At 61.3% G+C, this 25,862-nt stretch overlaps 1 protein-coding gene across 1 annotated transcript in view; it reads left to right on the top strand.

Annotated features, from left to right (window-relative positions):
• HMCN2 (hemicentin 2) overlaps positions 1-25,034 on the top strand; it is a 32,878-nt gene extending 7,844 nt beyond the window's left edge. The window contains 67 exon segments of the mRNA XM_056505327.1: positions 173-268; positions 619-743; positions 1,007-1,151; positions 1,527-1,612; positions 1,614-1,640; positions 1,877-2,033; positions 2,183-2,345; positions 3,610-3,737; positions 3,840-3,948; positions 4,205-4,374; positions 4,909-5,004; positions 5,108-5,284; positions 6,302-6,421; positions 6,584-6,745; positions 6,944-7,225; positions 7,788-7,955; positions 8,100-8,213; positions 8,389-8,475; positions 8,949-9,134; positions 9,518-9,685; positions 10,043-10,156; positions 10,258-10,400; positions 10,553-10,703; positions 10,919-11,137; positions 11,350-11,463; positions 11,529-11,716; positions 11,871-11,967; positions 12,214-12,378; positions 12,747-12,860; positions 12,959-13,090; positions 13,520-13,663; positions 13,762-13,921; positions 14,211-14,335; positions 14,421-14,604; positions 14,774-14,871; positions 15,115-15,387; positions 15,486-15,676; positions 15,752-15,833; positions 16,066-16,202; positions 16,316-16,457; positions 16,674-16,821; positions 17,031-17,158; positions 17,272-17,428; positions 17,544-17,665; positions 17,900-18,039; positions 18,041-18,065; positions 18,145-18,252; positions 18,330-18,464; positions 18,754-18,888; positions 19,002-19,186; positions 19,480-19,671; positions 19,673-19,694; positions 19,850-19,984; positions 20,055-20,245; positions 20,333-20,414; positions 20,538-20,807; positions 21,509-21,658; positions 21,861-21,998; positions 22,179-22,300; positions 22,409-22,646; positions 22,758-22,820; positions 22,914-23,042; positions 23,135-23,446; positions 23,650-23,769; positions 23,999-24,125; positions 24,245-24,413; positions 24,415-25,034. Of these exon segments, the coding sequence (XP_056361302.1) occupies positions 173-268; positions 619-743; positions 1,007-1,151; positions 1,527-1,612; positions 1,614-1,640; positions 1,877-2,033; positions 2,183-2,345; positions 3,610-3,737; positions 3,840-3,948; positions 4,205-4,374; positions 4,909-5,004; positions 5,108-5,284; positions 6,302-6,421; positions 6,584-6,745; positions 6,944-7,225; positions 7,788-7,955; positions 8,100-8,213; positions 8,389-8,475; positions 8,949-9,134; positions 9,518-9,685; positions 10,043-10,156; positions 10,258-10,400; positions 10,553-10,703; positions 10,919-11,137; positions 11,350-11,463; positions 11,529-11,716; positions 11,871-11,967; positions 12,214-12,378; positions 12,747-12,860; positions 12,959-13,090; positions 13,520-13,663; positions 13,762-13,921; positions 14,211-14,335; positions 14,421-14,604; positions 14,774-14,871; positions 15,115-15,387; positions 15,486-15,676; positions 15,752-15,833; positions 16,066-16,202; positions 16,316-16,457; positions 16,674-16,821; positions 17,031-17,158; positions 17,272-17,428; positions 17,544-17,665; positions 17,900-18,039; positions 18,041-18,065; positions 18,145-18,252; positions 18,330-18,464; positions 18,754-18,888; positions 19,002-19,186; positions 19,480-19,671; positions 19,673-19,694; positions 19,850-19,984; positions 20,055-20,245; positions 20,333-20,414; positions 20,538-20,807; positions 21,509-21,658; positions 21,861-21,998; positions 22,179-22,300; positions 22,409-22,646; positions 22,758-22,820; positions 22,914-23,042; positions 23,135-23,446; positions 23,650-23,769; positions 23,999-24,125; positions 24,245-24,413; positions 24,415-24,588 (9,656 nt within the window). The 3' untranslated portion in view covers positions 24,589-25,034.
• Positions 25,035-25,862: the final 828 nt, after the last annotated feature.

The raw sequence follows: 25,862 nt of genomic DNA, 5'->3' as shown, positions 1-25,862 counted from the left end.
TTTATTTGTATTTTTAACTTAGCTGTGCAGTAACAGCCTGCAGGCCTTCAGCTCTGAGGGCTCTGTCCCCACTGGAGATGGTGGTGGGGCAGGGGAGGGTGGTCCCCACCCTGGAGCTTGCTCAGGGCTCTCCAGCCCCACCAGGCTGAGGCTTCTCCCCACTCTGCTCCAGGTGCCTCACTGGATGACCAAGCCATCTACATCTGTGAAGCCCAGAATGAGTTTGGGAAAATCCAGGCAGAGGTCAAGATCACAGTCACCGGACAGGGTTTGTTTTTCTGTGCTTTTGTCGGTGAATTGATCCCAGCTGTGCCGGCAGGGAGTGAGTGGCAGAGCAGAGCAGCTGTCTCTGGTCCTGAGCTGGCCACTGTGAATTCTCAGCAGCCCCAGGGCAGGGTTTGGGCCATGCCCTTCCAAGCCCTCTTTGGCTTCATATGCTGACACGAACCCTAACTGCAGCAAATATCCTCAAATTCCTGGGGGAGTGGAATTGGAGCTGGCTTATGCTGAGCCAGGATCCAGACCCTGCAGGAAAGGTGGCCTAGATCCATTCTCCTGAGTGTTCCTGGCCAGTTCATCACTGATTAACACTGGTTGCCTTTCCCCTCTTTCAAGCAGCCCCAGAAATAGCTCTTGCATCCCCCGTGGTCCGTGTGCTCCCAGGCCAGCCCGTGTCCCTGCCCTGTGTGATCCTGGCTGGGAGCCCGTTCCCAGCACGCCACTGGCTGAAGGATGGGCAGATGGTGAGACTTCCATGCTGCTGGGATGGAGGGTGGGTGGATGGATACCTACCCTCTGGTGGGGCTTCACTGCAGGATGGGTGCCCCAACCTTTGGGGTGAAAGCTTCTGGTGAAAGAATCCAATGGAGCATTTGTGTTGGGAAGGCAACGTGGGTTTATGTCCACATCAGGATGTTGCTCAAAGATTCATTTCTGGAAGCTGCAGGGATATGTTGGGGTTTGACCCTGCCATCTGTCCTGCTGTGTGCTCTCTGCCCGTGTCCAGGTAGCCCCAGGTGACCACTATTCCATCCGGGCTGATGGGAGCCTGCACGTGGACCAGGCATCACAGGGGGACGCAGGGACATTCACCTGTGAGGTGACCAACGCCCTCGGCTCGCACAGGCAGGACGTGTCCCTGGTCATCCACGGTGAGTGACGGGGAGCCGGGTGTCCCTGCCCCGCGGTGACACGGGGAGCCGGGTGTCCCTGCCCCGCGGTGACACGGGGAGCCGGGTGTCCCTGCCCCGCAGTGACACGGGGAGCCGGGTGTCCCTGCCCCGCGGTGACACGGGGAGCCGGGTGTCCCTGCCCCGCAGTGACACGGGGAGCCGGGTGTCCCTGCCCTGCCCCGCAGTGACACGGGGAGCCGGGTGTCCCTGCCCTGCCCCGCAGTGACACGGGGAGCCGGGTGTCCGTGCCCCGCAGTGACACGGGGCAGGTGCTCTCTGTGCTCTGCTCTGTGCTCTGCCCCGTGCTGGACGTGGCCTGGCCATGCAGGATGAGGGGCTTCTCTTCCTCCCCAGTTCCCCCGAGCATCGAGCCTGGCCCCGTTCTCGTCACTGCCACCGAGGGCGCGGCTGTCACCCTGCGCTGCAATGCCACCGGCGTGCCCCCCCCCTGCTGTCACCTGGGCAAAGGTAGGGGACAGGGACAGCGCCTGCTGTGCCCCTGCCGGGCTGGGGCCACCCTCGGGTTCAGGGTAATGTGTTTGGAGGGGGTGTGGCTCTCCAGCGTGGGAAGGTGGCACCAAGTGCTTTGGGAAGCTGAGGCCAGGGCATGGCTTGTTCTGATGTGTCCAGGGCTCTCTTCTTGCCTCTGGGATGTTCAGCTCTTGGGAGAATCCCTGCCTTCCTTCTTTCCCTTTCCTCTGTAGGGCACGGAGCCCATTTCACTGAGCCCACGCTACCAGCTTGACTCTGATGGGACCCTCCTGATCCCTTCATCATCCCCTGGGGATGCTGGCACCTACTTCTGCACAGCCACCAATGCAGCAGGATTCTCCAGCCGGGAGATGCAGCTCTCCATCAGCAGTGAGTGCTCAGGACAGCTCCAGGAGGGACTGGCAGGGAGACAATGACCTGGGAACACTCCTGGCTTTCTTGAAGCACCAATCCAGGTGCCAGATGGGTTTGCAGGATGGGAAGAGAAATGATGAGAGCTGTGCTCCCTCTCTATCCAGCAAAGCCCAGGATCAGCGTGAATGGATCACAGGCATCAGACCCTGTCCCTGTCCTGGCTGTGCTGGGGCAGGACACCACCCTGCCCTGCGAGGTCCAAGGACATCCCCCTCCCCTGGTGCTGTGGAGCCGCGAGCCCCAGCCCCTGCCTCTCACCACCACCAGGTAAGGAGGGCTGTGGGTGCTGGGGCCACGATCTCCTGGGATTTTGTGTCTCTTCAGAGGGGTGCCAGGTCCATGGAGGGACTCAGCTGCTTGGCAGGGAGGTGTGAGGGGCACCCCTGGGATCCTGTGGCCAATGCTCAGTGCAGGAGCTGAGGCAGCTGAGCAGTACTCAGAGCATTAGCTCTGCTCTCCTTGGCTTGCTTTCCATCTTCCAAATATCTGCTGGGACCAAGCAGCTGCTTCCAATCGTTCATGTGCCTACCCTGGACACAGGGAAGGAAAGGCAACTCCAGTGCAGCTCCTCATCCTGTCAGTCTGCCTTCCTGCACATTCCTGCCTCGTGCTGTCACAGGGTCAAGGATGTGCCTGGGGATGGTGGATCCCTGTGGGAACTGTTGACCAGGGCTTGATGCCCCTTGGGATGAGGTTTGGCACAAACACAGTTTTTAGCCCAGCAGTGGCCTTGTCTGCACTGGGATGTGGGGTTTTAGGCCAGTTTTGCTCCAATGACTTCTGGAGGGACAAATCAATTTTTTGATGGTGTTGAAGCTGATGACACCTGCGAGACAGTCATTTAATGTGATTTGATGGGTGAGGATAAACATATATGCAACCATTCTCCAGGTTATCTGCTGTCTTGGTCTTCCAGAGTTTTCTCCATATGTTAGCACCACGTTGGAAGGGACACCCTAAAGTCATGGGCCCATGTCTTGGGGTTAAAGCCTTCTTTCCACGTACCTGAGGATTGCTGTGGCCTGGGCAAGCAGGAAGGCATCTTGGTTTTGCTCTTCTTGGGGTTGTATTGCCTTGTTGTTTGTGTCTGATTTGCCATGGTTGTTCCTGGCTGACCTGTGCTGCCCCCCACATCTCAGCTGGCTTGTCCATGCTGGGTGATTTATGGCAGCACACGAGGAGGAATCTGCAGCCGTGGGCTGAGATGATGTTATGTCTGTGGAGCACAGATGAGGCTGGGAATGAGAGCATGGCCAGCTCCAGCTGCAGGGACTGTGCTCTGGGGGGACCCTTGTCCTCCTTCATCCCCCTGGGCTCATGTGCTGCCCGTGCTGAGCTCGTGCAGGGGCTGAGCAAAGGGGATTTGCCCCCATGGGCAGCTGTGCCACCCTCTTTGAATGGGGGGTGGCCATGGTGACTTTCTCTTGTCTGTCCCAAGATGATGGTGAGCTCTCAGCCCTTAGCTCCTGCCCAGGGCTGGGTGATGGATGGCGTGGCTGTTTCTCTCATCCAGCTTTTCTGTCCCTCCAAGGTACAGAGTCCTCCCTTCAGGGTCCCTCCACCTGGCTGAGCCCCAGGTGACAGACACCGGCCTGTACACCTGCACGGCCACCAACGCCGCGGGGAACGCCTCGCTCAGCTACAGCCTGCACGTCCAAGGTTCACACACCTCCCCGGGCTCTGCACCCCCCAAACCCTGCTCTCACATCCCTCTGCCAGGATCTGAGCCTGGTCCCATGCTGAGACCCCCTCTCCCCCCAGCTCCCCCCCAGCTGTGGATCGGTGATGGGGAAAGACACCTGGCAGCCGTTGCCAACACCTCCCTGAGGATTCACTGCCACGCCATGGGCATCCCCCCACCCCAGATCCAGTGAGTGCTGCAGGGTGCTCCCTGTGTTCCCAGGATGGGTGGTAGGGGCCCTTAGCAGGGAGGCATCCATTCCTTCTCCTTGTCCCTGGTGTCCTCTGCTCAACAATCCTCTGCTGGAGCTGCCAGCCCCGTTGCAGGTGACATGGGGACAGTCCTTGCTGCCAGCAGTGCACTGTTCACCCTGTTGGTGTGCAGAGCAGGGCGTGGGTGGTGGCAGGACAGACCAAGGACTTGCTGCCTGTCCCCTTCCTCGCAGGTGGCTGAAGGATGGGCACCCTCTGGATGGGCAGGAGGGCGTGGTGCTGTCCGAGGATGGTGGCACTCTGCTGGTCACCAGAGTGGGGCTTGGTCACCAAGGGCTCTACGTCTGCCGGGGCAGCAACTGGGCGGGGCTGGCCCAGGCAGAGGTGCAGGTTTCAGTGCATGGTGAGCACAGCATCTGGGGTGAGAGCTGCTATCCATCCCATGTGTCAGGGAGAACGTGGCTGCCCAAAGGGGAGGGAGCTCTTGGTCCAGATTTTTGGTAGGTGCAGGGTCACTGGCTTGATCCCTTGGAATCTTGCTCTTGGTCAATGAAGCTGAGAGCTGATGGCCACTGGCACCACAGTAAATCCATGTCTGGTGTTCCCTGCTGGAGGTTCCCCCCAGCCCCATTCCCCCTCCACCAGCAGGATGTGACTCTGAAGGTGTCAGGTGAGAAACCAGGCAGGGAATGGAGATCTCTACTTGGGAAGGATGAACATCTCATTGGGGCAGGGACCAAATCTGCAGGTTGCCTTGGGGAGCAGTGGTGGTGATGTGGTCCCCTCCCAGAGCGGGGACCGAGCTGTGGCTCCCTGCAGCTGCTCTGCCCGGGCTCGGTGTGTGCCCAGAGCTGGGCTGAGCCCGGCTGTGCCCAGGCCCTGTGCTGCAGACAGCCCGGGTCCCACAGAGCCCGTGACAGGCGGTGCTGGCTTGCAGTGCCTCCAAGCATCGAGCCCAGCGCGGTGGATCTGGCCGTCCCCGAGAGCAGCGCGGCATCCCTGGAATGCCTGGCCTCGGGGCTGCCTGCTCCCGGTGAGTCCATCCTGTCCCTCAGCCCTTGCTCCTGGATCCCTGGGGTTTTCCTGGCTGAGGGGCAGAGCATCGCTCCTCCCAGCTCAGCTCTGCCTCCCTGCAGCCATCACCTGGTACAAGGGGCAGGAGCAGCTCTGGCCCGGAGCGGGGCTGGCGCTGTCCGGGGATGGGAGGCGCCTGCAGATCGCCCGTGCCCGGCTCTCCGATGCCGGCAGCTATCGCTGCCTGGCCTCCAACGGGGCCGGCGTGGCTGAGCTCTGGTACAGCCTGCAGGTCACTGGTGAGTGCAGCTCTGCTTCCCTCAGAGATGAGGGTTTCCCCCTGGAATATCTGGTGTGGGTGTGGGATTGGTGGGGTTACCCCAGCCCCTAAACATCCCTGGAAGGTGCTCTAGCAGAGCCCTGTCCTCTGTTTCATTTGCAATTCCAGTCATGCAATGCCCTGTGTTCATCCCAAATGATGTCCTGGAAAGCATTGACCCCATGGATGGGTATTGCCAGGTCCCCATTAGGGGATCACCTACCCACCTGTCCCTTTTGCACCCTGTGTCCCCCTGGAGTCAGTGGTGACTCCTGGGCTGCTGCCAGGACAGGCACTGGATGCTTTTCCTCACTTGATCAAGCATCCCTGCAGCTTCCCAGACCACTCAGCACGTCCCCAGCACCGGGGCTGAGCCAGGCTCTGGCTTTTCTCAGGGATGCTCTAGGCCAGTTGGTGGAAGTCCTGCAGGCAGGTGGCCAGGGAGTGGAGAAGATCCAGTTCTCCTGCTCTGGGCTTGTTCCTGCAGTCATCTTCCCAGGGAAATGTTTGCACGTCTGCCGTCCTGGCTCGGGTGGATTGTTTGGGTTCTGCTGTTTTTGTTTTTCAAGGGTTTCTGGGTGTTGGAGCTTTTCTTCTCCAAACTGATATCCCTCATGGGAAGGAGTTACCATTTTCTAGCCAGCTGTATTTGTGAGCAGCTGAGAATATCATCTGATAATGGAAAGAGTTGGGTAACCTTCAGTGAGCAGGGCTGCCTAATAAGGCTGTGTCTGGCCAAGCTGACCTTGGCCTGCTTGTGGGATGCTTGGTCATCCTCTGCTGTTGGCCACATGCAATTAAAAGCATCCCTCACTTGGCTAGAGAGACAAGATTATTGTTTCCACATGAAGCCAGGGCAGGGGAATGTCACTGGGCTTTTTGTGGCACCCAGCAGGGCTGCAGGGGGTGTGTATCCAGCAGGATGGAGCTCCAGTGAGGAGCTGCCCTTCTCCTCTTGTCCTGGGCCATCAGTGAGCTGCTCCTCTCACCCCTGCAGTGCCTCCATCCTTCTCCTCGCCAGAGCCCGAGGCCGTGTCCGTGCTGGAGGGACAGTCTGTCCAGCTGGCCTGCCAGTGCCATGGGATCCCCCTGCCCTCCCTGAGCTGGTGGAAGGATGGTAGGGCCCTGTTCCTCAGCCTCATTTCTCCCCACATGGGCTGACCCAGCTGTTGGTCTCTTTGGAGCTAGGAGCTCTTTTTGTTGAGCAGCATCCAGCTCTGGGTGGGAATTTGTCCTGCTGGGAGTCTGAGGGAAAGCTGCTGTCCCCTTCCCTGGGCAGGTGAGCCCCTCTCCACCCAGGCAGGGAGCCCAAAGCTGGTGTCCCCAGAAGGGAATGTGGTGTACATGGAGAAGGTCCAGCTGCTGGACCAGGGGACGTACACGTGCGAGTGCAGGAACGCTGCTGGCAGCAGCAGCAAGGAGCATCACCTGGAGGTGCATGGTGAGCATGGGGGACCAGAGACCTGTGGGGGTGCTGGGACTTCTCTCCATGCAAGGTCCAGCTGGGCCCAAAAGCCATTGCCTGGAGCCTTGGACATTTTGGAAGGGATGTTGGTACCCGGGTCACTTTGCCCCTCTGCATGCACAAGGCTGAGGGATTTGCTGCACATCCCATCCCCCTGTGTCCCTCTGCCTGCAGCACTGCCAAGGGTCCAGGGCAGCAGCCACACCCTGAGGAAGGTTTCTGTCATCGAGGGTGGCCAGACAGTCCTGGAGTGCGAGGCTGTGGGGACAGCAGCACCGTGGGTGACGTGGCTGAAGGACGGGCAGCCCCTGGCTGCTGGGGACGGGCTCCTGCTCACAGAGCAGGGCAGGCGGCTGCACATCCCCAGGGCAGAGGTGGCTCATGCAGGACACTACACCTGCCTGGTCACCAGCACAGAGGGGCAGGAGCAGAGGGAGTTTGATGTTGTGGTGCATGGTAAGGCCGTGGGATGGAGCTGGTGCCTGGGGGTGGGGTGGATGCAGGGAGGATGAGGGGGGTGGTGATGTGGAGTAACTTGATATGGAGTTGGATGTTGGACAAGCCAACATGTAGCAGGTCTCAGGTAAGCAGGGTATGCTTCAGGAATAGCTGTAGAACTGTGTCCATCAGGCAGGAGTTTCTTTCCAGAGCCATCACAGCAGATCATCTCATATAAAGTCCTCTACCACCCAAGGACTTGGGGAAACCTCATGGGTCAAGGTCACTTGAACTATTAAATGTCTGAGGTGGCTCAGGCTGTGTGGCCATCCCAGTGTGACACCTGTAAGCCTCAGGTGTGCAGGTAAGTGGCACATCCTTGCTGTGGGTCACCTGCCCCATAACACCTTTAAAGTCACCATCTCCAGGTGATGCTAATGGTCCTTATGGGTTCATGTCCTAAAGCTGTGCAAAGCAAGGTAGGAAAAATCAGGCTTACCCAGTTCTCCCCTCTTTGCTTTGCTCCTTTGTTGTCCTGGCTGCTTTGCAAATAGATGTTCATCTTTTTCTGCCTCCCCAGTTCCTCCTGGGTTCATTCGAGGATCAGGACCGACAACCAATGTCAGCGTTTCCCTGCAAGGATCCCTGACACTGACCTGTGAGGCCACTGGCATTCCCCAGCCCACCATCACCTGGTTCTGGGATGGCTCTCCTGTCATCCCCAGCGAGCACACACACCTGCTTTCAGGTCAGATGAGTGCTTTGAGAATGTGTTTTGCCCCAACACTGATGAGTTCAAACTCACGGTGGAGCTCCAGCCCCACAGGAGCACGGTTGGGATGTGCTGGTACCTGGATCAGGGCCCTGAGGCCTCTCTGCTCTGTGCTTCCAGGGGGCTGGCTGCTGAGGCTCACCCATGCACGAGCCCAGGATGGTGGTCACTATTCCTGCCTGGCCAGCAATGTAGCTGGGGAGGCCAGGAGGCATTTCTATGTGGAGGTCCTAGGTAAGGAGGGGTCTTCTGTCTGCTGCAGGATTCCTGGTGGGGTTTTAGAGCTCCACCCTTGCAGGAACAGACATGAGTTAAGACTGGACATGCTGGGTGTGCTGGAGTCCTTAGGATGTGAGCTCAGAGGCCAAACTGGCCAGCTGCTGAAGTCCCTGGGGGCTTGTGTTCCCAGTTCCTCCCCACATTGAGAACGCGGGTGAAGAACACACCTTCAGAGTGCCCGAGGGTCACCCTGTCACCTGGTCCTGCCTGGCTTCAGGTGAGCATCAGCTGGGGCTCAGAGACAGACCTGAGTCTCACATTGGGGTGTGGAGCAAGTGGATGGCTCCAGTCAGAGGCATGGAAGCAGCTGAAAAGGGCTGCAGAGCTCTTTTGGGATGGTTCCTGGATCTGCAGTTGTGCTGTCCGGGAAGCGCCGGGGAGGGGACGCCCACATGGGGAGCCTGTTCCACTATGTAAGCTCCAATCTTTCCCAAATGGAGCTAAAATTCTTCTAATCTCATTTTTCCTTTAGTGATGGGAATAATTAATCACCTCCCACTCAGGACAGTTCTCTTTCTTCTTGCTGGCTCATCCAGCAGTTTTTAAAATCCTGATCCAGATCATGATAATTCTGATTTGGGATGATGCCCCTGCTTTCCAGAAAAGCTCTGACAGTGACCCCAGCCAGGCTGTGTTCATGCATGGAAAAACTTCACACAAAGCCCAAAAGCTGCTTTCCATCCCTCACAGGCAACCCACAACCCAAGATCACCTGGCTGAAAGACAACCACCCTCTCCCTGGCACCTTCTCCATCTCCCCTGATGGGTCCTTGTTCCACATCCCCCAAGCCTCCCTGGCCCATGCTGGTCGCTACTCCTGTGTGGCCTCCAGCTCTCTGGGAAATCAGACCAAGCACTACCTGCTGGATGTTTTGGGTATGAGATGTCTCTGGATGGAGGGAGGGTCTCAGGTGTGAGCAGACTTAGTGGGCTTTAATGGCCTGTCCCAGGTAGGTGGGGAGGATCCCGTATCCTGCAGCCAAAGCATGGCATGGACCTGTCCCAAAGCCCTTGTGAGACCTCTTGGAGGAGCAGAAAGCAACTGTTTAGTGCAGGATCCATCTGTGATGGTGGCTGGTGGGAAGGGGGGATGTGTCTTCTGGATCTCTGTGTTTTTGGAGGGCAGAGTCTGAAGCTGGCACACACTGTGTCAAGTCCAACTCCCTGAACTTGGACCATGCTGTCTGGTGGGGGGATGGAGCACTGTGAAGCCTGAGTGTGTGCTGGTGCTGCTCTAACACAGAACCATGTCTCTGCAGCCAGCCCCACCTTTGCTCGAGATGATGCTGCTGCAGAAGAAGTGACAGTGATCATCAACAACCCCATCTCCCTGCTCTGTGAGGCTCTGCCGTACCCAGCTCCCAACATCACCTGGCTCAAGGACGAGGTTCCTCTCAAAGCGTCCAGGAATGTCCTCCTGCTCCCTGGTACTGTGCTGTCCCCTGCTCTGCATGACTCTGCTGGCCCCTTGCTGTGAATGCCCTGGGGAGGGGAACAGGGCCTTTTCTTGTTCTGGCTGGGGTGCAGCACAGTGGGATGGTGAGAAGTCATCATCCTGCAGGACCTGAGGGCTCCGGGCATCAGCTGCATGGTCTGATGATAACTACAGCCTCCCCAGTGCTGGTTTCAATAAGCCTGGGACTGGGCTCTAGAAGAGCATTAGGCACCCTCCAGCCAGGCTTGCAGGTGCTCAGCAGGTCCCTTGAGATGCCTTCAGGTGCTGCACGTGGGGACAGAGCTGTGGCTGTGAGCAGAGACCCTCTCAGGAGTCCCGCTTTGCCCAGGTGGCCACGGGCTGCAGATCCTGAACGCCCAGGAGGAGGACACGGGCACCTACAGCTGTGTTGTGGCCAGCGAGGATGGGGAGGCTGTGAAGAACTACGCTGTGAAGGTCCTGGGTGAGGGAGCTCCCCATGCCCCTCCTGGCTCCTGCAGTGACCCCACCACTGTAACCAGGAGTGCTGCTTCCTTTGGCTTCCCTTTGTCTTTTCCCCACTAGTTCCTCCTTGGATTGCCAGAGAGGATCCTTTGGGGGAATTTGCTGTGAAAGAGGTGAAAACCAAGGTCAACAGCACAGTGGTGCTGGAGTGTGAGACCTGGGCTGTGCCTGAGCCCACCATCCGCTGGTACAAGGACAAGCAGGTGAGATCCCAGCTGTGGCCGGGGAGGAGCTGCTGGGTTTGGGGCTGTCCCAGCTGGATGGAGTGGGAAGACACCTTTTATATGGCTGGCTGGGCTCTGCCCCACTCCTGGGTGTGTAATCCTCCTCCCACCCTTCTCTTTCTTCCCTTCAGCTTCTGGCAAGCTCCGAACGCCTCCAGATCCTCAGTGAGGGGCAGGTGCTCCAGATCCAACCAGCTGGTGTCTCGGATTCAGGGCACTACACCTGCGTGGCCACCAATGCTGTGGGTGAAGACGACAGGGACTTCATCGTGCATGTCCAAGGTGAGCCCTGGGCAGAGAGCCAGCACCCACAGCAGGGGGTTCAGCAAGAGCAGGGCTCCTCAGGGGTCACCTGTGGGAGCAGAGAAGGGTGAGCAGGAAAAAAGTTTGAGCCTGCTGGAAAACAGCATCTCACCTCCAGTGAGGGCAGATGCTGTGGGTGCAGCTGGGGGTCAATGTCTCTGCTCCCCACGGCTGACCACAGCCTGTCCCCGCAGTGCCCCCCATCTTCCAGCAGCAAACGAGCCCCAAAGAAGCCCTTGAGATCTTCTATCGGGAGGAAGACCAGGATGGGGAGGTGACAGAGCACCGACAGGCTGTCCTTGGCCAGCCCACCGCCCTCTACTGTGACACCGGTGCTGTCCCGCCCCCCCAGCTCAGCTGGTACAAGGATGGGGAGCCCCTCTCCGCTGGCCTGGGGGTGCTGATGCTGCAAGGTACTGGGCAGTGGGTGTGAACCCCCACTGTGGGGCTCGGGGTGGTCCTGCACAGCATAGCGTGGAGGAGGTTGGATCCTGTCCCCTTCCTCCTGCCAGCACGCACAGCACCCATGGGACCTCTGGGTCACTGGGGCTGTGCGGGGCTCTGTGCAGGGCTGGGGGGACACCCCACAGGTGTGTCTTGCCCTGCCCCATGTCCCGTGTGACAGGGGGCCGGGTGCTGCAGCTGCAGGCGGTGCAGGAGGGGCACAGGGGCAGGTACACCTGCGAGGCGGCCAACGCCGCGGGACGGGACCGCCTGCACTACGAGCTGGAGGTGCTGGGTGAGTACAGGCACAGGGGGCACGGGGCTGAGTGATGATGGCAGCCCATAACCACCTGCTCCCAGCTGCCCCAGCCGTCCGTGGTGGCACAGAGGAGCTGGTGGAGGAGGTGACGGCCACCATCAATGGCACTGTCCGCTTTGAGTGTGAGGCTACTGGGCACCCAGAGCCCACAGTGTCCTGGCTCTGGAACGATCTCCCCATAGAGGCTGGCCCACGGCACCAGCTCCTGGAGGGTGGCACAGTCCTGCAGGTTGGTGTTGGGGAGAGACACAGGAGACAGCGGGTGGAGGGGATGGGCCATCCTTTCCTCCCAGAGGAGTCTGCCCTGGTCTCACCAAGGTCCCCATGGGAGCCCCAGCATCTCCCCAGCTCGGGGCAGCCCTCAGTGGTGCTCCCCTCTGCAGGTGGCACTGGTGGAGGTGGGTGACACCGGGAGATACACGTGCATGGCTGAGAACCTGGCTGGCTCAGCAGAGAAGCACTTTGCCCTCGCTGTGCAGGGTAAGGCATCTCCCCTTCTCTGGTCACTGATTTACAACCCTCCTCCTCTTCCTCCACCAGCTGGAGTTCCCTGTGGCTCTGGAGCTGCATGGCTGCCTCTGTCCGCCTGTGCTGGTCCCCTGTGTGAGGGGGCTGAGGTGCCACACGCTCCGAGCAGGCGAGAGCCTCGCTGTGTGTTTGCTCCTGGAGGGCATCGACCTCCACACTCATGGCTCCCCTTTGTGCTGGTTTTTGGGTGCACCACAGCAGAAGCTCCTTGGAGTGTGGGTACAGACCCCGAAAATGTCGATGGTGTTGTCAATGGCAGTGTCTCACTGGTGTGTGACATCCAGTCCCACCCGGCTGCAGACATCACCTGGTACAAGGATGGCCACATCCTGCGGCCCAGTGAGGAGGTGACGGTCACCCAAGGTATGCTGGGATGAGCCAGGAGGATTGCCTGTGCCCTGGGTCCCTTAATCCTCCTTTTTGGGTGCCACATGTGGGTCTGGAGCTCAGCCTTTGTGTTGTATGATACCCTAATGGCACACTGCTGAGTGATCCCCTCAGGAGAGGACCAAGGGCTGCATCCTGCAGAACTCCCTGCTGCTGCTTCCTGGGAGCTCAGTATCCTTTCCTGTGGGGCAAGGCTTTGGACCTCCAAGATGGACTTCCATGGCCAGACTCCTTTTGCATGGAGTTTGGCTGGGTGCTGGGGGCTCAGTCACCTTGCAGGCATGGTGGCCCAGACCTGTTCCTGCTGCAGGCTGTTCTGATTCCCTGCTCTCCACTCCTCCCAGGCTCTCGGGTGCTGCAGCTCCCTCACCTGCAGCTTTCCAGCTCAGGCACATATACGTGCATGGCTCTGAATGTGGCCAGCCAGGATGAGAAGAGCTTCATCCTCACTGTCCATGGTGAGTGGTGAGGGCTCAGCCTGTTTGCCGAGCACACACTGAGGAGCTGACAGTGAAAATCTGTCTGTCTCACACCCCCTGTCCCTGCTCATCCTCAGAACCTCCAGGCATCCAGGACCCTCAGCAGGAGACGCTTGAAGCTGATGTGGGGACAGCCCTGGTCCTGACCTGCCCAGTCCCTGGTGTGGCCGTGCCTGCTGTCACCTGGCTGAAGGACGGGCGCCCGCTGGGTGTGTGTGCAGGGGAACACTGTGCCAGCCTGCCACCCCAAGCGCTCCTGCCTCAGTTTCACAACTTCTAATCCTCTGCAAGAGACCCTCAGGGCAGCACAGGGAGGGGACAGAGCATGAAGGGGCTGGCCTTTCCCCTGTGTGCTTTTAGGAAACCTCAGGTTCATTCCTGAGGCTTGAAGCAGTGGGATGTGGGCACAGGAGGTGATGGAGGGATATATGGGGGTGAGATCTCTGGGTTCAGCCCTTACGGTGCTTGCTGGCCCAAACCATTGGCTTTTTTCTCCTTTAAAGCTCCAGCAGTGAACTCTGCAAAAACCCTGCTTTGCTTTAACTGTGCCCCCAAACCTGGGTCCTGGGGGGAAAGGGGAAGCACAGCAATGAGCTCAGTGGGGGAGCACTGCTCAGCCCCCTTTTGTCTCCTTGCAGAGATGAGCCCAGAGCGGGGTCTGGTGTCTGGGGGGGCCCAGCTCCAGCTCAGCCCCCTCCAGCCCTTCCACCAGGGCCGATACTCCTGCCTGGCACAGGGCCCAGGGGCCGAGACCCGCAAGGACTTCGTGGTGCTGGTGCGAGGTAGGGCTTCCCCGAGCAGCCTGGTCCCTGTGAGCTCTGCCCAGAGGTGAGCCTTCCTCCCCCTCCTCTTCCTCAGCCTCCCTCTCTCCTCGGTGCAGTGGCCCCCCAGATCAGCAGCGCAGGGCAGCCCAGTGAGCACAGCGTGCTGGAGGGCAGCAGCGTGAGGCTGGAGTGCCGGGCAGAGGGGCAGCCCACCCCCCACATCTCCTGGCTGAAGGACGGGCAGCCCCTGGGGCTGCAGCCCCCCTCACATGCCCGGTGAGTCTGGGGGGACACCCCGGGGGCTGAGTGTCCCCACGGCTGCAATTCCTGGGCAAGACAAGTTGAGCTGTTGATCCTGTTGCTTGGTTTGGGGTGCACTCATCCCAGCTCTTTGCTGAGGGAATATCATCCTGGGTTAAACCTTGGGGTCTGGGATGGTCACTGTCACAGTGGCAGGGTCCCAGTTGATGTCCTGACCTTGCAATGTGCCCCAGAATCCCGATCCTTGGCTGTAAAGTGAGCACAGAGCACTTCTGACAGCTCACTGTCCCCCCTCCCCGCGCAGGGTGTCCCCGGACGGCAGCGCCCTGCTCCTCGAGGGGCTGCGAGCCGCCGACTCCGGGGCTTACACGTGCCTGGCCCGGAACAGCCTGGGCGAGGACACGCGGCTGCACTCGCTGAGCGTGCTGGGTGAGCAGGGCTGGGACCCGCGGGGCAGCGCCGGGGCCACCCCCGCCCGCGACAGCCCCAGCAGCGCCTCTGTCCCCTCGCCCAGTCCCGCCCAGCATCGAGAGAGGAGCCGGTGACTCGGAGCTGGTCCGCGGTGTCCTGTCCGCCCTGGTGACGCTGCAGTGCTGGGCACGGGGGTCCCCTCCCCTGCACGTCAGCTGGCAGAAGGACGGGCTGCCCCTCCGCCTGTCCCCTCGTGTCACCCTGCTCTCGGCTGGGCACGTCCTCCGGTGAGAAGTGACCCTGCAGCGATGGCCAGCCGCAGGCTGTGGGGCTGGTACCCAGGTTTGCATGAGCGCTCTGCTGCACCCTGACGTGGCCGAGTGTCGCCTCGGGGAGCGGAGGGTGACCCGGAGCTGACGTGTCCTCCCCATCCCCGTGTCCCACCCCGCGGGTCAGGATCTCCCAGGCACAGCTCTCCGACGCCGGGCGCTACACCTGCATCGTCTCCAGCCGGGCGGGAGTGGCCGACCGCAGCTTTGTCCTGCAGATACAGGGTAGGGGGCAGGGGGCACCCGGACACTGGTTTTGTTGGCAGAGCACAGGTGCTGCATTGCAGCCCATCCCAAGCAAGGTCCTGAGCCGTTCCTTGACTGCTGGGGTGGGCTTGGAAGGGATGGAGTAAAGCAGGAGCAGCCTCAGAGCATCCTGCAGGAGGGCTGAGCCACCTCTGGCTGCTCACAGGACCCCAGCGAGTGGACAAACCCACCCCGTGTCTGGGACCTGACTTTTGTCCCCAGTGCCCCCTGTCCTGGAGAGCCCCGAGGGCAGTGAGGAGCAGGTGGTGGCCGAGGGCTCCGATGTCACTTTCACCTGCGAAGCCACCGGGTCCCCAGCACCGTCAGTGACCTGGCTGAAGAACGGAGAGCCCCTGGGGCAGCAGGGTGACCAGCTGCCTGCTGGCCCCCAGCTGAACCTGGTGGCCGTGGCACCAGCTGATGCAGGCATTTACTCGTGCCTGGTGGTGAATGAAGTGGGAGAGGTCAGCAAAGCCTTCCACCTGGTGGTGATGGGTGCGTGTCATCCCTCTGGGATTTGGGAAAGGCAGCTTAGCCCATTTTTTGGGAGCAATGAGGGGATGAGCCCTCCTGCCTTGCTGTGTGCCTTGCAGAACCGCCCAGTGTCGAGGCTGCCTCCCATCCCACTGAGATATCCATCACTGAGGGCACCCCTCTGGAGCTGACCTGTGTGGTGACGGGTGTCCCCATGCCCACTGTCACCTGGGAGAAGGATGGACACCTGCTGGCAGGGCCCTCACTCGTGTCAGGGAATGAGAGCACCCTCCACATTGAGAGCACTGAGGTAGGAGCTCCACTTTTTTCTCCCTACCTGGGTTTTCTTTTTGTGCCTCAATTTTTCCCTCTCCTGGCTGTGCAGGTGGCTGATGCTGGCTTGTACACTTGTCTGGCCACTAGCCCTGCAGGGGATGACAGCAGGAGCTTCCATGTCAGCATCCAAGGTAGAGTGAGCCCAGCAGTGCAGCAAGGAGGGGCCTAGTGGGGGGGGCTGAAGGATGGTCCAAGCCTTGAGGACCCAGAGAGCCATTTTTGGGATTGGTGTGGGCTCCAAAAGAGAGGTCTGGAGCACAGTGATGGTCCTGCAGAGTGGGGGCTTATCCATTATGTATGGGGACAGGGATGGGGGTTTCCAACCCATGTGGCACCCCTGACCCCCTGGCCCATGTCCCACAGCTCCCCCCAGCATCGCCAGCAGCGGGGACATCCCCATCATCACGGCTGTGGCAGGGGGGCAGCTGCTCCTGGAGTGCCCAGAGGCTGCTGAGCTGCACCCCAACATCGAGTGGCACCGGGAGGGCTCCCTGCTGCTGGTACCTGTGACGGGACCGGGGGGGGATGCTCAGGGACTGGGATGCACCAGCACCATCCTGCCGGTGCTGGGGGTGGTGCTGGGTGGCTGCTGATGGGCTCCCGGGGGTTTCAGGAGGATGCCCGCAGGCAGGTCCTGGCCCGGGGGCGTTTCCTGCAGCTCCGGGCGGTGACAGCGGCGGACGGTGGCGATTACAGCTGCAGGGCCACCAGCCCCGCCGGGGACACCGGCCCGCGCGTCCGGGTGCGGGTTCACGGTGAGTGCTGCCCTGCCCTGCCCTGCCCTGCCCTGCCCTGAGTGCCGGCCCCTTCCCGGTTAATTCCAGGATGTGGGATGTTATAGGGTGTCTTACGGTCGGGTGATGGGATGGCAGGGCTGCACTACGCCCAGCCCCCAGTGCTGCTCTGGGCTGGCGTCCTCCATCCCTGAGCTTTATCCCACACTCTCGATGTGGCTCTGGCTGCTGCTGCAGTGGCCCCGGAGATCCAGGCGGGCCCCCAAGAGGTGAAGGTGCTGCTGAACACCTCGGCCGTGCTGCCGTGCCGGGCAGAGGGCTGGCCCCTGCCCCGGGTGACGTGGAGGAAGGATGGCCAGCTCCTGTCCCTGCCTGGGAGTGACAGGTATGTGCGGGTTGGTGGCACCAAGAGTGGCGCTCAGATCACGTCATCCCTCACAGCAGCAGGTGATTTAGTGTGCCAGTCACCCGTGAAGAGCTGTGCTCTGTCCTCACGCCAGCTCAGTGGGCACGTGCTGCATGTGCCCCTGCTCCCTGTGTGATGCAGCCTGGCCATGCAGAGCCCCCAAGGGTTCACTTGCTCTCCCTCCTCAGGCTGCAGCTCCTGCCTGGAGGCTCCCTGCAAATTGACCCCGTCCAGGCCCAGGATTTGGGCCATTACCTCTGCATGGCCTCCAGCCCTGCTGGCTCTGACCGGCGAGGCCTGGACCTCCATGTCCTGGGTGAGTGGGAGTGCTGGATGGATCCCTGCTGCAACCCACCACTGCTGGGCTGCTCTGACCAGTGCAATGGTGTGCTACTGTCCTCTGCTCATCACTGCCATGCCCTCCCACAGTCCCTCCTGCCATCACACCTGGGCCCTCCAACATCACCCTGCTGGCTCAGCAGCCAGCCACGCTGGCCTGTGACTCCTGGGGCTCCCCTGAGCCCCACATCAGGTGGGAGAAGGACGGTCGTCCCCTGAACCTGCACGTCTCACCTGGCACCTACAGGTACCTGCAGCTCCAACTTTGTACACCAGAGAGTTCCCCTATAGGGTGGGGTTTGCCCCTCCTGCTGTCCCCCCGTGGGACAGGGGTGATCCTGATGTGTGTTCTGCCTGCACAGTTTGCAGTCCTTAGGGTCGCTGCTCATCTCCAGCCCTGGGCCCCGGGACGAGGGGAGGTTTGAGTGCATTGCCACCAACGCTGCTGGAGAGGCACGGAAGCTCTTCCTCGTGTCTGTCCATGGTGAGCTCCTGGGGCTGGGGGTCTTGCTCAGAGTGGCTTTCCCAGGATCTCTCATCACCTCAGGTGTGATGTAGATGTACTCCAGCCCCACATAGGGTTGGGTCCCCCGTCAAGAACTGGGCTTGGAGGTGCATAAGAGGAGAAGAGAAATATTCATGCCCGTACAAACAGGGACACAATCCTCTTCAACATTCACCATACAGCCCTGCTCACCTCCCTCCCTCCTTTCTCCAGTGCCCCCCACCATCGCTGATGACCTCACAGATGTGGTTGTCACCCGGCTGTCCCCTGCCATCCTCACCTGCTACGCCTCGGGCGTGCCCCCACCCGCGGTGTCCTGGAGCAAGGAGGGGGCTCAGCTGGGCAGCCGAGGAGGGGGGCTACCGTGTCCTGCCCAGAGGTACAGACAGGGCAGCACAGCCCCAGCGGGCACAGGGGTCCCTGCCAGCCCTCCTGCTGCAGCTGCCTGCTGTTTGCAGGAGCCCTGGAGATCAGGCGGGCGCTGCCTGCACACAGCGGCCGCTACACCTGCACTGCTCGGAGCGCCGCGGGCACGGCTCGGAAACACACCTGGCTCACCGTGCACGGTACCCACGGCCCCAGGCTCCTGCTGCTGCGGGTCCTGCGCCCTCTTCTCATGGTAGCACTTCCCTGCTCTTCACAGAGCCCCCTGCCTTGAAGCCCCTGCCTGGCATGGTGATGGTGATGGTGAACACCAGCACAGTGCTGTCCTGTGAGGCCACAGGCGTCCCCCGGCCGGAGGTCACCTGGCAAAAGGATGGTGTTAGTATCACTGAAGGTAAGCAGGAGTGTGCTGGGGGCTGGCAGAGCCCAAGTTACCTGCCAGACTTTACTTAGGGGGAGATTTAGGTGCCAGGGGCTCGTAGGCATCCTGGCAGGTGTGGGGTGTCACTGTGCATGGCTCCCGCTGCTGTTCTGGGTGGGTGTGGTGGCTGCTGGAGCTGTTCCGTGGAGACTCCTTGTCTCCATGGAACAGGAAGAGGAACTTCTGTGGGGGAAGCAGCCCTTGTATATCATCCATCTGTGCCTTGGCTCAGCTGTGCTGCCCCATCCTTCATTTCTGCCAGGGTCTGGGCTGAAGGTGCTCCCCAACGGGCAGCTCCGTCTCCTCCGAGCAGCCCCAGAGGATGCAGGCACCTACCTGTGCATGGCTCGTAACCCCTCGGGCACCGCTGCAGGGAGGACCAGGCTCATTGTGCAAGGTACAGCAGCGGTCAGAGCCCCAGTGCTCACCCCTCTGCTCAGCCCCCTCCCCAGCATCTCACAGCAAAACTGCCAAGCTGTGAGCAAGTCTCAGCCCTTCTGCCCCATGCAGTGCCCCCCATCATTGCTGCCGGCCCGCTGGAGCTGGTGGTGCTGGAGGGGCTGGAGGTGCTGCTGCCCTGTGCCGCCCGTGGCGTCCCCGAGCCCCGCGTGTCCTGGAGCCGGGAGGGAGCCCTGCTGCGGGGCGGGAGGGCCACAGTGCTGCCCTCCGGCGAGCTGCTGCTCCGGGATGTGCAGGTGAGCACTGTCCCCAGGGCCGCTGGGAGGTTGGAGTGCTGAGGAAAAAGCGTCTGCTGCTGCTGGAGAACATTTAGCTGGTTGTGAATATATCTGGCAGAGGGAGAGCCGTGTGCAGTCCTGTACCACAGGCTGGAGGGTTGGGGCGGTGTGAGATTGCTAATGTGAGCTGGAAAAAGTGGTTCTGGCCAAACGGTGAATTTTAGGTGCACAAGAACCAGCAGAGCTGTAGCTCAGTGAGCTAGGGCTGCAGCTGAAGCCCAGACTCAAGATGATGTCTCATCCTCGTACAGGAAGGGGATGCTGGAAGCTACTCCTGCACCGCGATGAACTCTGCTGGGAGGGCCGTCCGCCGGCTCTCCCTCTCCATCCTCACCCTGCCCACCTTCACCCACCTGCCCCCAGACACCACCCTGAGCCGGGGCGAGAGGCTGGAGCTGCTGTGTGCCGCAGTGGGCAGCCCCCAGCCCCGCGTCTCCTGGATAGGCCAACGGGCAGCTCGTCACTGGTACCCGGGCAGGGGATGCTGAACTTGGGGGAGAATGCGATCCTGTGCCGCCCTTGTCCACCTTTCATGGTTCCCGGGGTGCCAGCACGTCTGGCTGTGCGGGGTTGTACCCAGCTGATCGCCAACCACCCTGTTTTGGGGTTTGCACCCCGCAGATGGTGCGTCGGGGCACAGTGGGCAGAGCATCCTGCGGAGGGAGGCGGCCACACCCACGGACAGCGGGACCTACGTGTGCCACGCCGAGAACAGCGCCGGGGCCGTCAGGGCCACTGTCTTGGTCTCTGTCACAGGTAGGTGCTGGCACGGAAACCGGGGTGCCCGGCCAGCCCCCCTCCTCTGCCACCGCTTTCCCTTCCCCAGAGGCGCCCGTCATACAGGGGGACACCAGCATCTACCAGGTGGAGCACTCCGGAGGTGATGCCCTCCTCGACTGCCGTGCCCAGGGTCACCCTGAGCCCCTCATCCGCTGGAGCAAGGACGGGGTGCCGCTGGTGGCCCACGGGCGCCTGCAGCAGCTGCAGAATGGCTCCCTGGCCATCCGTGCTGTGGGGGTGAGCAGGGCCGGGGGGGTGCTGGCAGGTTCTGGGGTGCTTTCCTGGCAAAGCAAAGCGCTGTGCTGATGCTGTTGGTCCTGCTAGAGCACCGATGTGGGGCAGTACCAGTGTGTGGCGGAGAACGATGCGGGCACAGCAGCAAAAGTTGTCACCCTCGTTCTGCAGAGTGAGTGCTGGCCCCTCTGCACTCTTCTTTTAAGGGACTGCAAACCTCTCACCTTTCAGCCCCTCCAACTACCCCTGACCCTGGGGAATGCTGCATCGCTCCCTGCATCTTTTCCCTGCCCAGGTGCCCCTGTGGTGACAGTGACACCAGCAGAGGTGAGGGTACCTGCTGGGCAGCCGGTGCTGCTGCACTGTGTCGTGTCAGGGGAGCCCACCCCCTCCGTGGAGTGGCAGCGGGATGGGGAGCCACTGCCCGAGGGTCCCCACGCTCGTGTCCTGCCCAATGCCACCCTGTTCCTGCCCTCTGTCACCCACCGTGACGCCGGCAGCTACTCCTGCCTCGCCCGCAGTGCCCTGGGCTCTGCTGTCGCCCGCAGCTCCCTGGATGTCCAAGGTGGGTGTGTGCCCCGGCCCTGGGGGGCTTTGCCCCTCGGGGGTGGGCTAAGACCTCCAGCATGGTGGCTTGGAGTGATATTGCCTTTCTTGTCCTAACTCCTGTGATTCACACCCCACTTTGTCCTCTCCTCTCTCTGATCAGCTGAAGGCCTGAGCCCAAACAGAGCCTCTCCGTGCCAGCCTGCACTTGCCTTTCCTCAGCCTTCCTGCCTTAGCTGCCCATGATTAAATTTCCATTTCCCAGGGGCTCTGCTAAATACACAGACACATCCTTTCCTGCTGCCCCTCGGGAGCAGAGAGCCAGGCTGGAGGAAGTGCCAGGTGCCCTGTGTGCCCTTGTGTGGCTGGTGGCATTTCGCTGCCAGGCACGCTGGAGAAGCAAATAAAAGTTTGGGGCTATGCCAGGACCTTGAGACTGATACAGAGCAGGGTTTGGGGGTGTCAGTGCCTGTTGGTGTGATGAGGCACAGGCCCATACTCACAGCATCCCTTGTCAACATGGCACTGTGCCTGGAGCCATGGGGTCTCTGGGGACTGTGCTGCAGCCAGGCAGGGACACTGCCTGCCTTGCTCTGGCTGCCTTCCCCTCCAGAAAACAAGAATTTTTTGACGTGCAAATTCATGAGAGGGGAGTCAGGCAAGCACCCTGCTCTCCCATGGGAGTGCAGACCCAGTGTTGCTGCCTGACCCCATCCCCAGGGGAGCTGCAGCAGGTGCGGGGCAGCCTGGTCGGTGTCATCAATGGCCACGAGCTCGGTGTCTCCACGCTGGATGCCAGCGTGCTGGGTGACCCTCAGTCCAGCACCGCCGCCCTCCAGAGCAGCATTGGGAGCATTCCACCTGCCGTAGGTGCGTGGGCATTTCCACCCTCTCCCTTGTGAGAGTTTTGATCTCTCTCAGATGGAAATCTTGGGCAAAAGGCTTTTATTTCTTTTCCCCCCCCAAGCAAACCTTTTCCCCCCAACCTTCCACTGTGGGCAAGGAGGGAGGGGACAGCCTGGGTTCCTTCCATGCTGGCTCCATGGTGACACCTTTTCTTCCCCATTCCCAGGGCCGCTGATGCGGGTGCTGGTGACCATCATCGCCCCCATTTACTGGTCCTTGGCACACGCCAGTGGGGCAGCCCAGAGCGGCTTCCTGCTCACCCAGGGCACCTTCCAGCACGAGTCACTGCTGCAGTTTGCCACAGGTGAGGGGTCTGTGATGGAGAGCCTGGTCAGCTCCTGGGGAAGCTCAGACTGCATCTCCCCCATGCACCATCCCTGATCTGGGAATGGAGCTGTGTGTGGGGTGCTGTGGGGTGCTGCTCACCGTTCCCCCCTGGCTGTGGGGGTGCTGTGGGGTGCTGCTCACCGTTCCCCCCTGGCAGGGGAGCTCCTGCGGGTCACCCACCTCGTCCGGGGCGCGGATGGCGCTGGCGCTCTGCGGATGAACAGTGTCATCAGCGGCTCCGTGCCGGAGAGCTTTGGCGATGCCGTGGTGCTGCTGAAGGTGCTGGCACTGCCCATTATCCCCGGGAGACCACAACTCCTGTGCTGGGAGCACGGGGGGTCCATGTCCTGACCCCCCTCCCTGCCCCTCCTCCCTGCTCCTCCCCAGGACTTCAGCGAGCGCTACGTGCGGACGGGCGTGGGGCAGCTCTCCGGGAGCTCTGTGCAGAGCTTCCTGCGGGATGGACACCTCATCCGTGCCCACTGCAATCACACCATCGTGTTCGACCCCCCCGTGGGGCCACAGCCCCCCCGGGTGCAGCATCTCAGGGCCAGAGCCATCACAGCCTCCTATGACCCAGCCAAACAGCAGCTGCAGTTCCAGCTCCGTGCCTCGCTTGATGCAGGTGACCAGGGGAGTTCCCAGGATCGGGATGGAGATGTGTTGTCGGTTTTGGATGTCTGTGAGGGTCCCTGCAGTGACATGTCACATCTTATTCCGTCTGCTCAATCCACAGGGGCTGATAGAGACCAGTGCCCACTGGGATTCATCCCAGACCCTGGGCAGCTGTACTGCATTGGTACGGACCCTTCCTGAGGGGGCGTGAGGATGGCAAGGGGCAACCGGTGCAACTCCGCTGTGCCCCCAACCCTGTCCTCTCCCTGCTCCCCAGATGTTGATGAATGCACTGAGGGGTCCCATGCCTGTCGCTACAACCAGATTTGCCAGAACGCCGCCGGGTCCTACCGCTGCTCCTGCCCTCCCGGCTACCGCACGCTGGGCACGGGCTGGCCGTGCTTGGGTACGAGCTGGGCTCTCAGGGTCACCCCCTGCCCTGTTCCAGTCTCATTTTCCCCCATCCAGCTGCAGCTCCCCCCCTCTTTCCTCCCCCAGATGTCAACGAGTGCCTGCATTTTCCCCCACCGTGTGCCTTTGAGTGCCGCAACCTGCGGGGCTCCTACGAGTGCCTGTGCCCTGCTGGCAAGACCCTGCTGCCGGGCGGGCAGTGTGGGCTGGAGGGAGGGGACACAGCGAGCAGCGTGCCCCGGGACACTCCCCTGCGCTGGCAGGGCCCGAGCAGCCGCCCGCGGGGACGATCCTTCTACACTCAGCTCGCCCTGCGCCGCGTGGCCAAGGATGCAGGGGTGGGTGCCCGGGGCCCCCCCTGCCCCACGGGCTACATCAGGAGGAACGGCACCTGCAGTGGTGAGTGTGCACGGGGAAGGGTGTTGAAGGGAGTTCAAAGACTACTTTGTCCCCAAAAAGTACCTCGTGTCCTCCTTGCTGCCCTGTGCACCGCTTTGTGTGGCCTTTGCAGTGCTGGGGAGGTGAGAGCCAGGCTGGCCCAAGGCAGTGGCAACAGAGGGAACTAATTCTTCCCCCTTGCCTTCACCCCTCTCGTCCCACAGATCTCGACGAGTGTCAGACGCTGAGCCAGTGCCAGCACGAGTGCAGGAACAGCCTGGGCAGCTACCGCTGCCTCTGCCCCACTGGCTACCGGCTGCTGTCCAACGGGAAGACCTGCCACGGTCAGTGCAGGGGTGCCAGGGGGGTGCCCCCGCCCCATGATGCCCTGGGTGCCACCTTTTTGGGGCTGCAGGTCTTTCTCCATTCTTGTTCCCAGACTCGGCACTCCAGTCTGGGCGCTCATGTCTCACTGCCTCAGTGTCCAGGCAGATGTGCGAGGGTAGGGGAGCTGGGGATTGAACCCCCATCTCACCCCAGCACCCTCAGACGTGCCCCCTCCTCTCCCTGCAGATGTGGATGAGTGTGTGGAGGGCACAATGCAGTGTGGATCGAGCCAGATGTGCTTCAACACCCGCGGAGGTGCCCGGTGCATGGACGTGCCGTGCCCAGCCGGGTACCGGCGAGGCTCCAGCCCAGGGTGGGTGTTGCTGTGGGGCTGGGAGTGCCCATCCCGCTCTCCTCATCTCACCGTGACCCCGAGCGTCCTGCCCACTCTCTGGCCCCCACCACACGCCACATTCCCCATCTCTCGTGCAGGCTGTGCGTGGGTCGCTGCCCCCCGTTCTGCAGCCCGGCCGGGCCCCCCACGCTGCAGTACCAGGTGCTGCCCCTGCCGCTCGGCATCGCTGCCCGCCGGGACGTGGTGCACCTCACCCCGGCCTCCTCCCTGCGCCCCCGGGCCGTCTTCAGGCTGCTGGAGCAGGACCCCTGACAGCCCCTTCGCGCTGCGCTCCGAGCGGGGCCGGGGCATCATCTCCACCGTGCGGCCGCTGCGGGAGCCCGGCACGCACCGGCTCCGGGTGCAGGCGCTGCTCCCGGGCGGGCAGCGAGCACCCAGCATCTTCCTCCTGCTCATCTCCATCTCCCCCTACCCGTACTGACACAGCCCAGGGACAGGAGGGGACGCAGGGTCGTTTCTCCTCCTGTCCCTCCCCACTCCATCGGTGGGGCACGTAGCTCAGGGAGCGCTGAGTTTGTATCTCTTCTGTCCCTCCCAATGCCCCCTCGCCTCTCAGCTCTGTTCCTTTCACCCAGTGCCGGGCCCTGACTCTCCTGCTGAGTCAGGATCCCGGGGGGGATAAGATGTCCCACCAACCTCTTGCAATCAGGTCCCAGATCCCAGAACAAACACAGCTCTGGATGGCCTTGGCCACTGTCAGCCCCCAAATGTGGGGGTTGGGAAGATGAACTGGGTGACAGTGGCCAGCGAGGGTCCCACCAGGGTGCAGGGAGGGATTCCCTGGGCTGGGGAGGGTGTGGGGCAGCCCAGCATTAACCATGTATTAAATTGAAATAGTATTTTTGTTTGTTTTTTTAAAAATCCACTTGGTTTCTGTGCAGTCTTACTGATTCATGAAGGTGTTTTGTGGCTAAATATTAGCTGTGCCTGAAGAAAGCAGCTTCCTTCAGTGTGTGGGAGAATTCCCAGGGCTTTGGACACCTCCCTGCCTGGCCTTGGACCATAACAGGGAGGTTATCTGGATGTAGCAATGCCTGAAGGGCAATGTCCAGCCCTGCAGGTCCAGGTGTCAAGTGTCTCAAGCAGCAAGAGCAGGATGTGGCCTCTGCACATGGTGAAGGTGGAGGCTGTTCCCAAAACAGTTTCAGACCTAGTTGATGGTGTGGGATGGGGTGTGCAGGCCCCAGGAGACACAAGCCCACAGTCACCAGGGCTGGGCCATGGAGGCTGATGGTGGCCATGCACCCTCCGTGGTCAGATCCTGCCACAGGAGCTGGCTCTTGCTGCACCTGAGATTCCCCTAAAAACCTCTGTCCTTTGGGATGGAGCTTTCCTGTCCTCCCAAGCCAGGTCTGCTGCAGGTCTGGGGTGCCCTGGGCATGTGTGAAGGGGAAAGGTGAGTTTGGCCCCATGGACAGCCCTCTGCCTGTCCCCTCCTGCCCACCCTGGCTCCTGCATGAAGGAGGTTCAAATAAATCCAACCTTCCCCTTCTTGCTGCTCCAGGGAGGAAGGTCAGGTGCTGCAGAGCACCATCTCTCCTGTGCCCCCATTTTCCCACTCCTGTGGAGTCCCCCGGGGGATGACACCAAAGTGGGTGCTCTGCAGGTTGCTGAGGAGGTCAGGAGAGGGGGGACCGAGGGCGGCCATGCAGGGGATGGGGCTGGGCACTGGTTCCACCCCGGCCCGGGGGCAGC

This window comes from Oenanthe melanoleuca, chromosome 17 (genome assembly GCF_029582105.1).
Source record: "Oenanthe melanoleuca isolate GR-GAL-2019-014 chromosome 17, OMel1.0, whole genome shotgun sequence".
In the NCBI taxonomy this organism is placed as follows: Eukaryota; Metazoa; Chordata; class Aves; order Passeriformes; family Muscicapidae; genus Oenanthe; species Oenanthe melanoleuca.
This window is presented reverse-complemented; position numbering and strand designations above follow the sequence as displayed.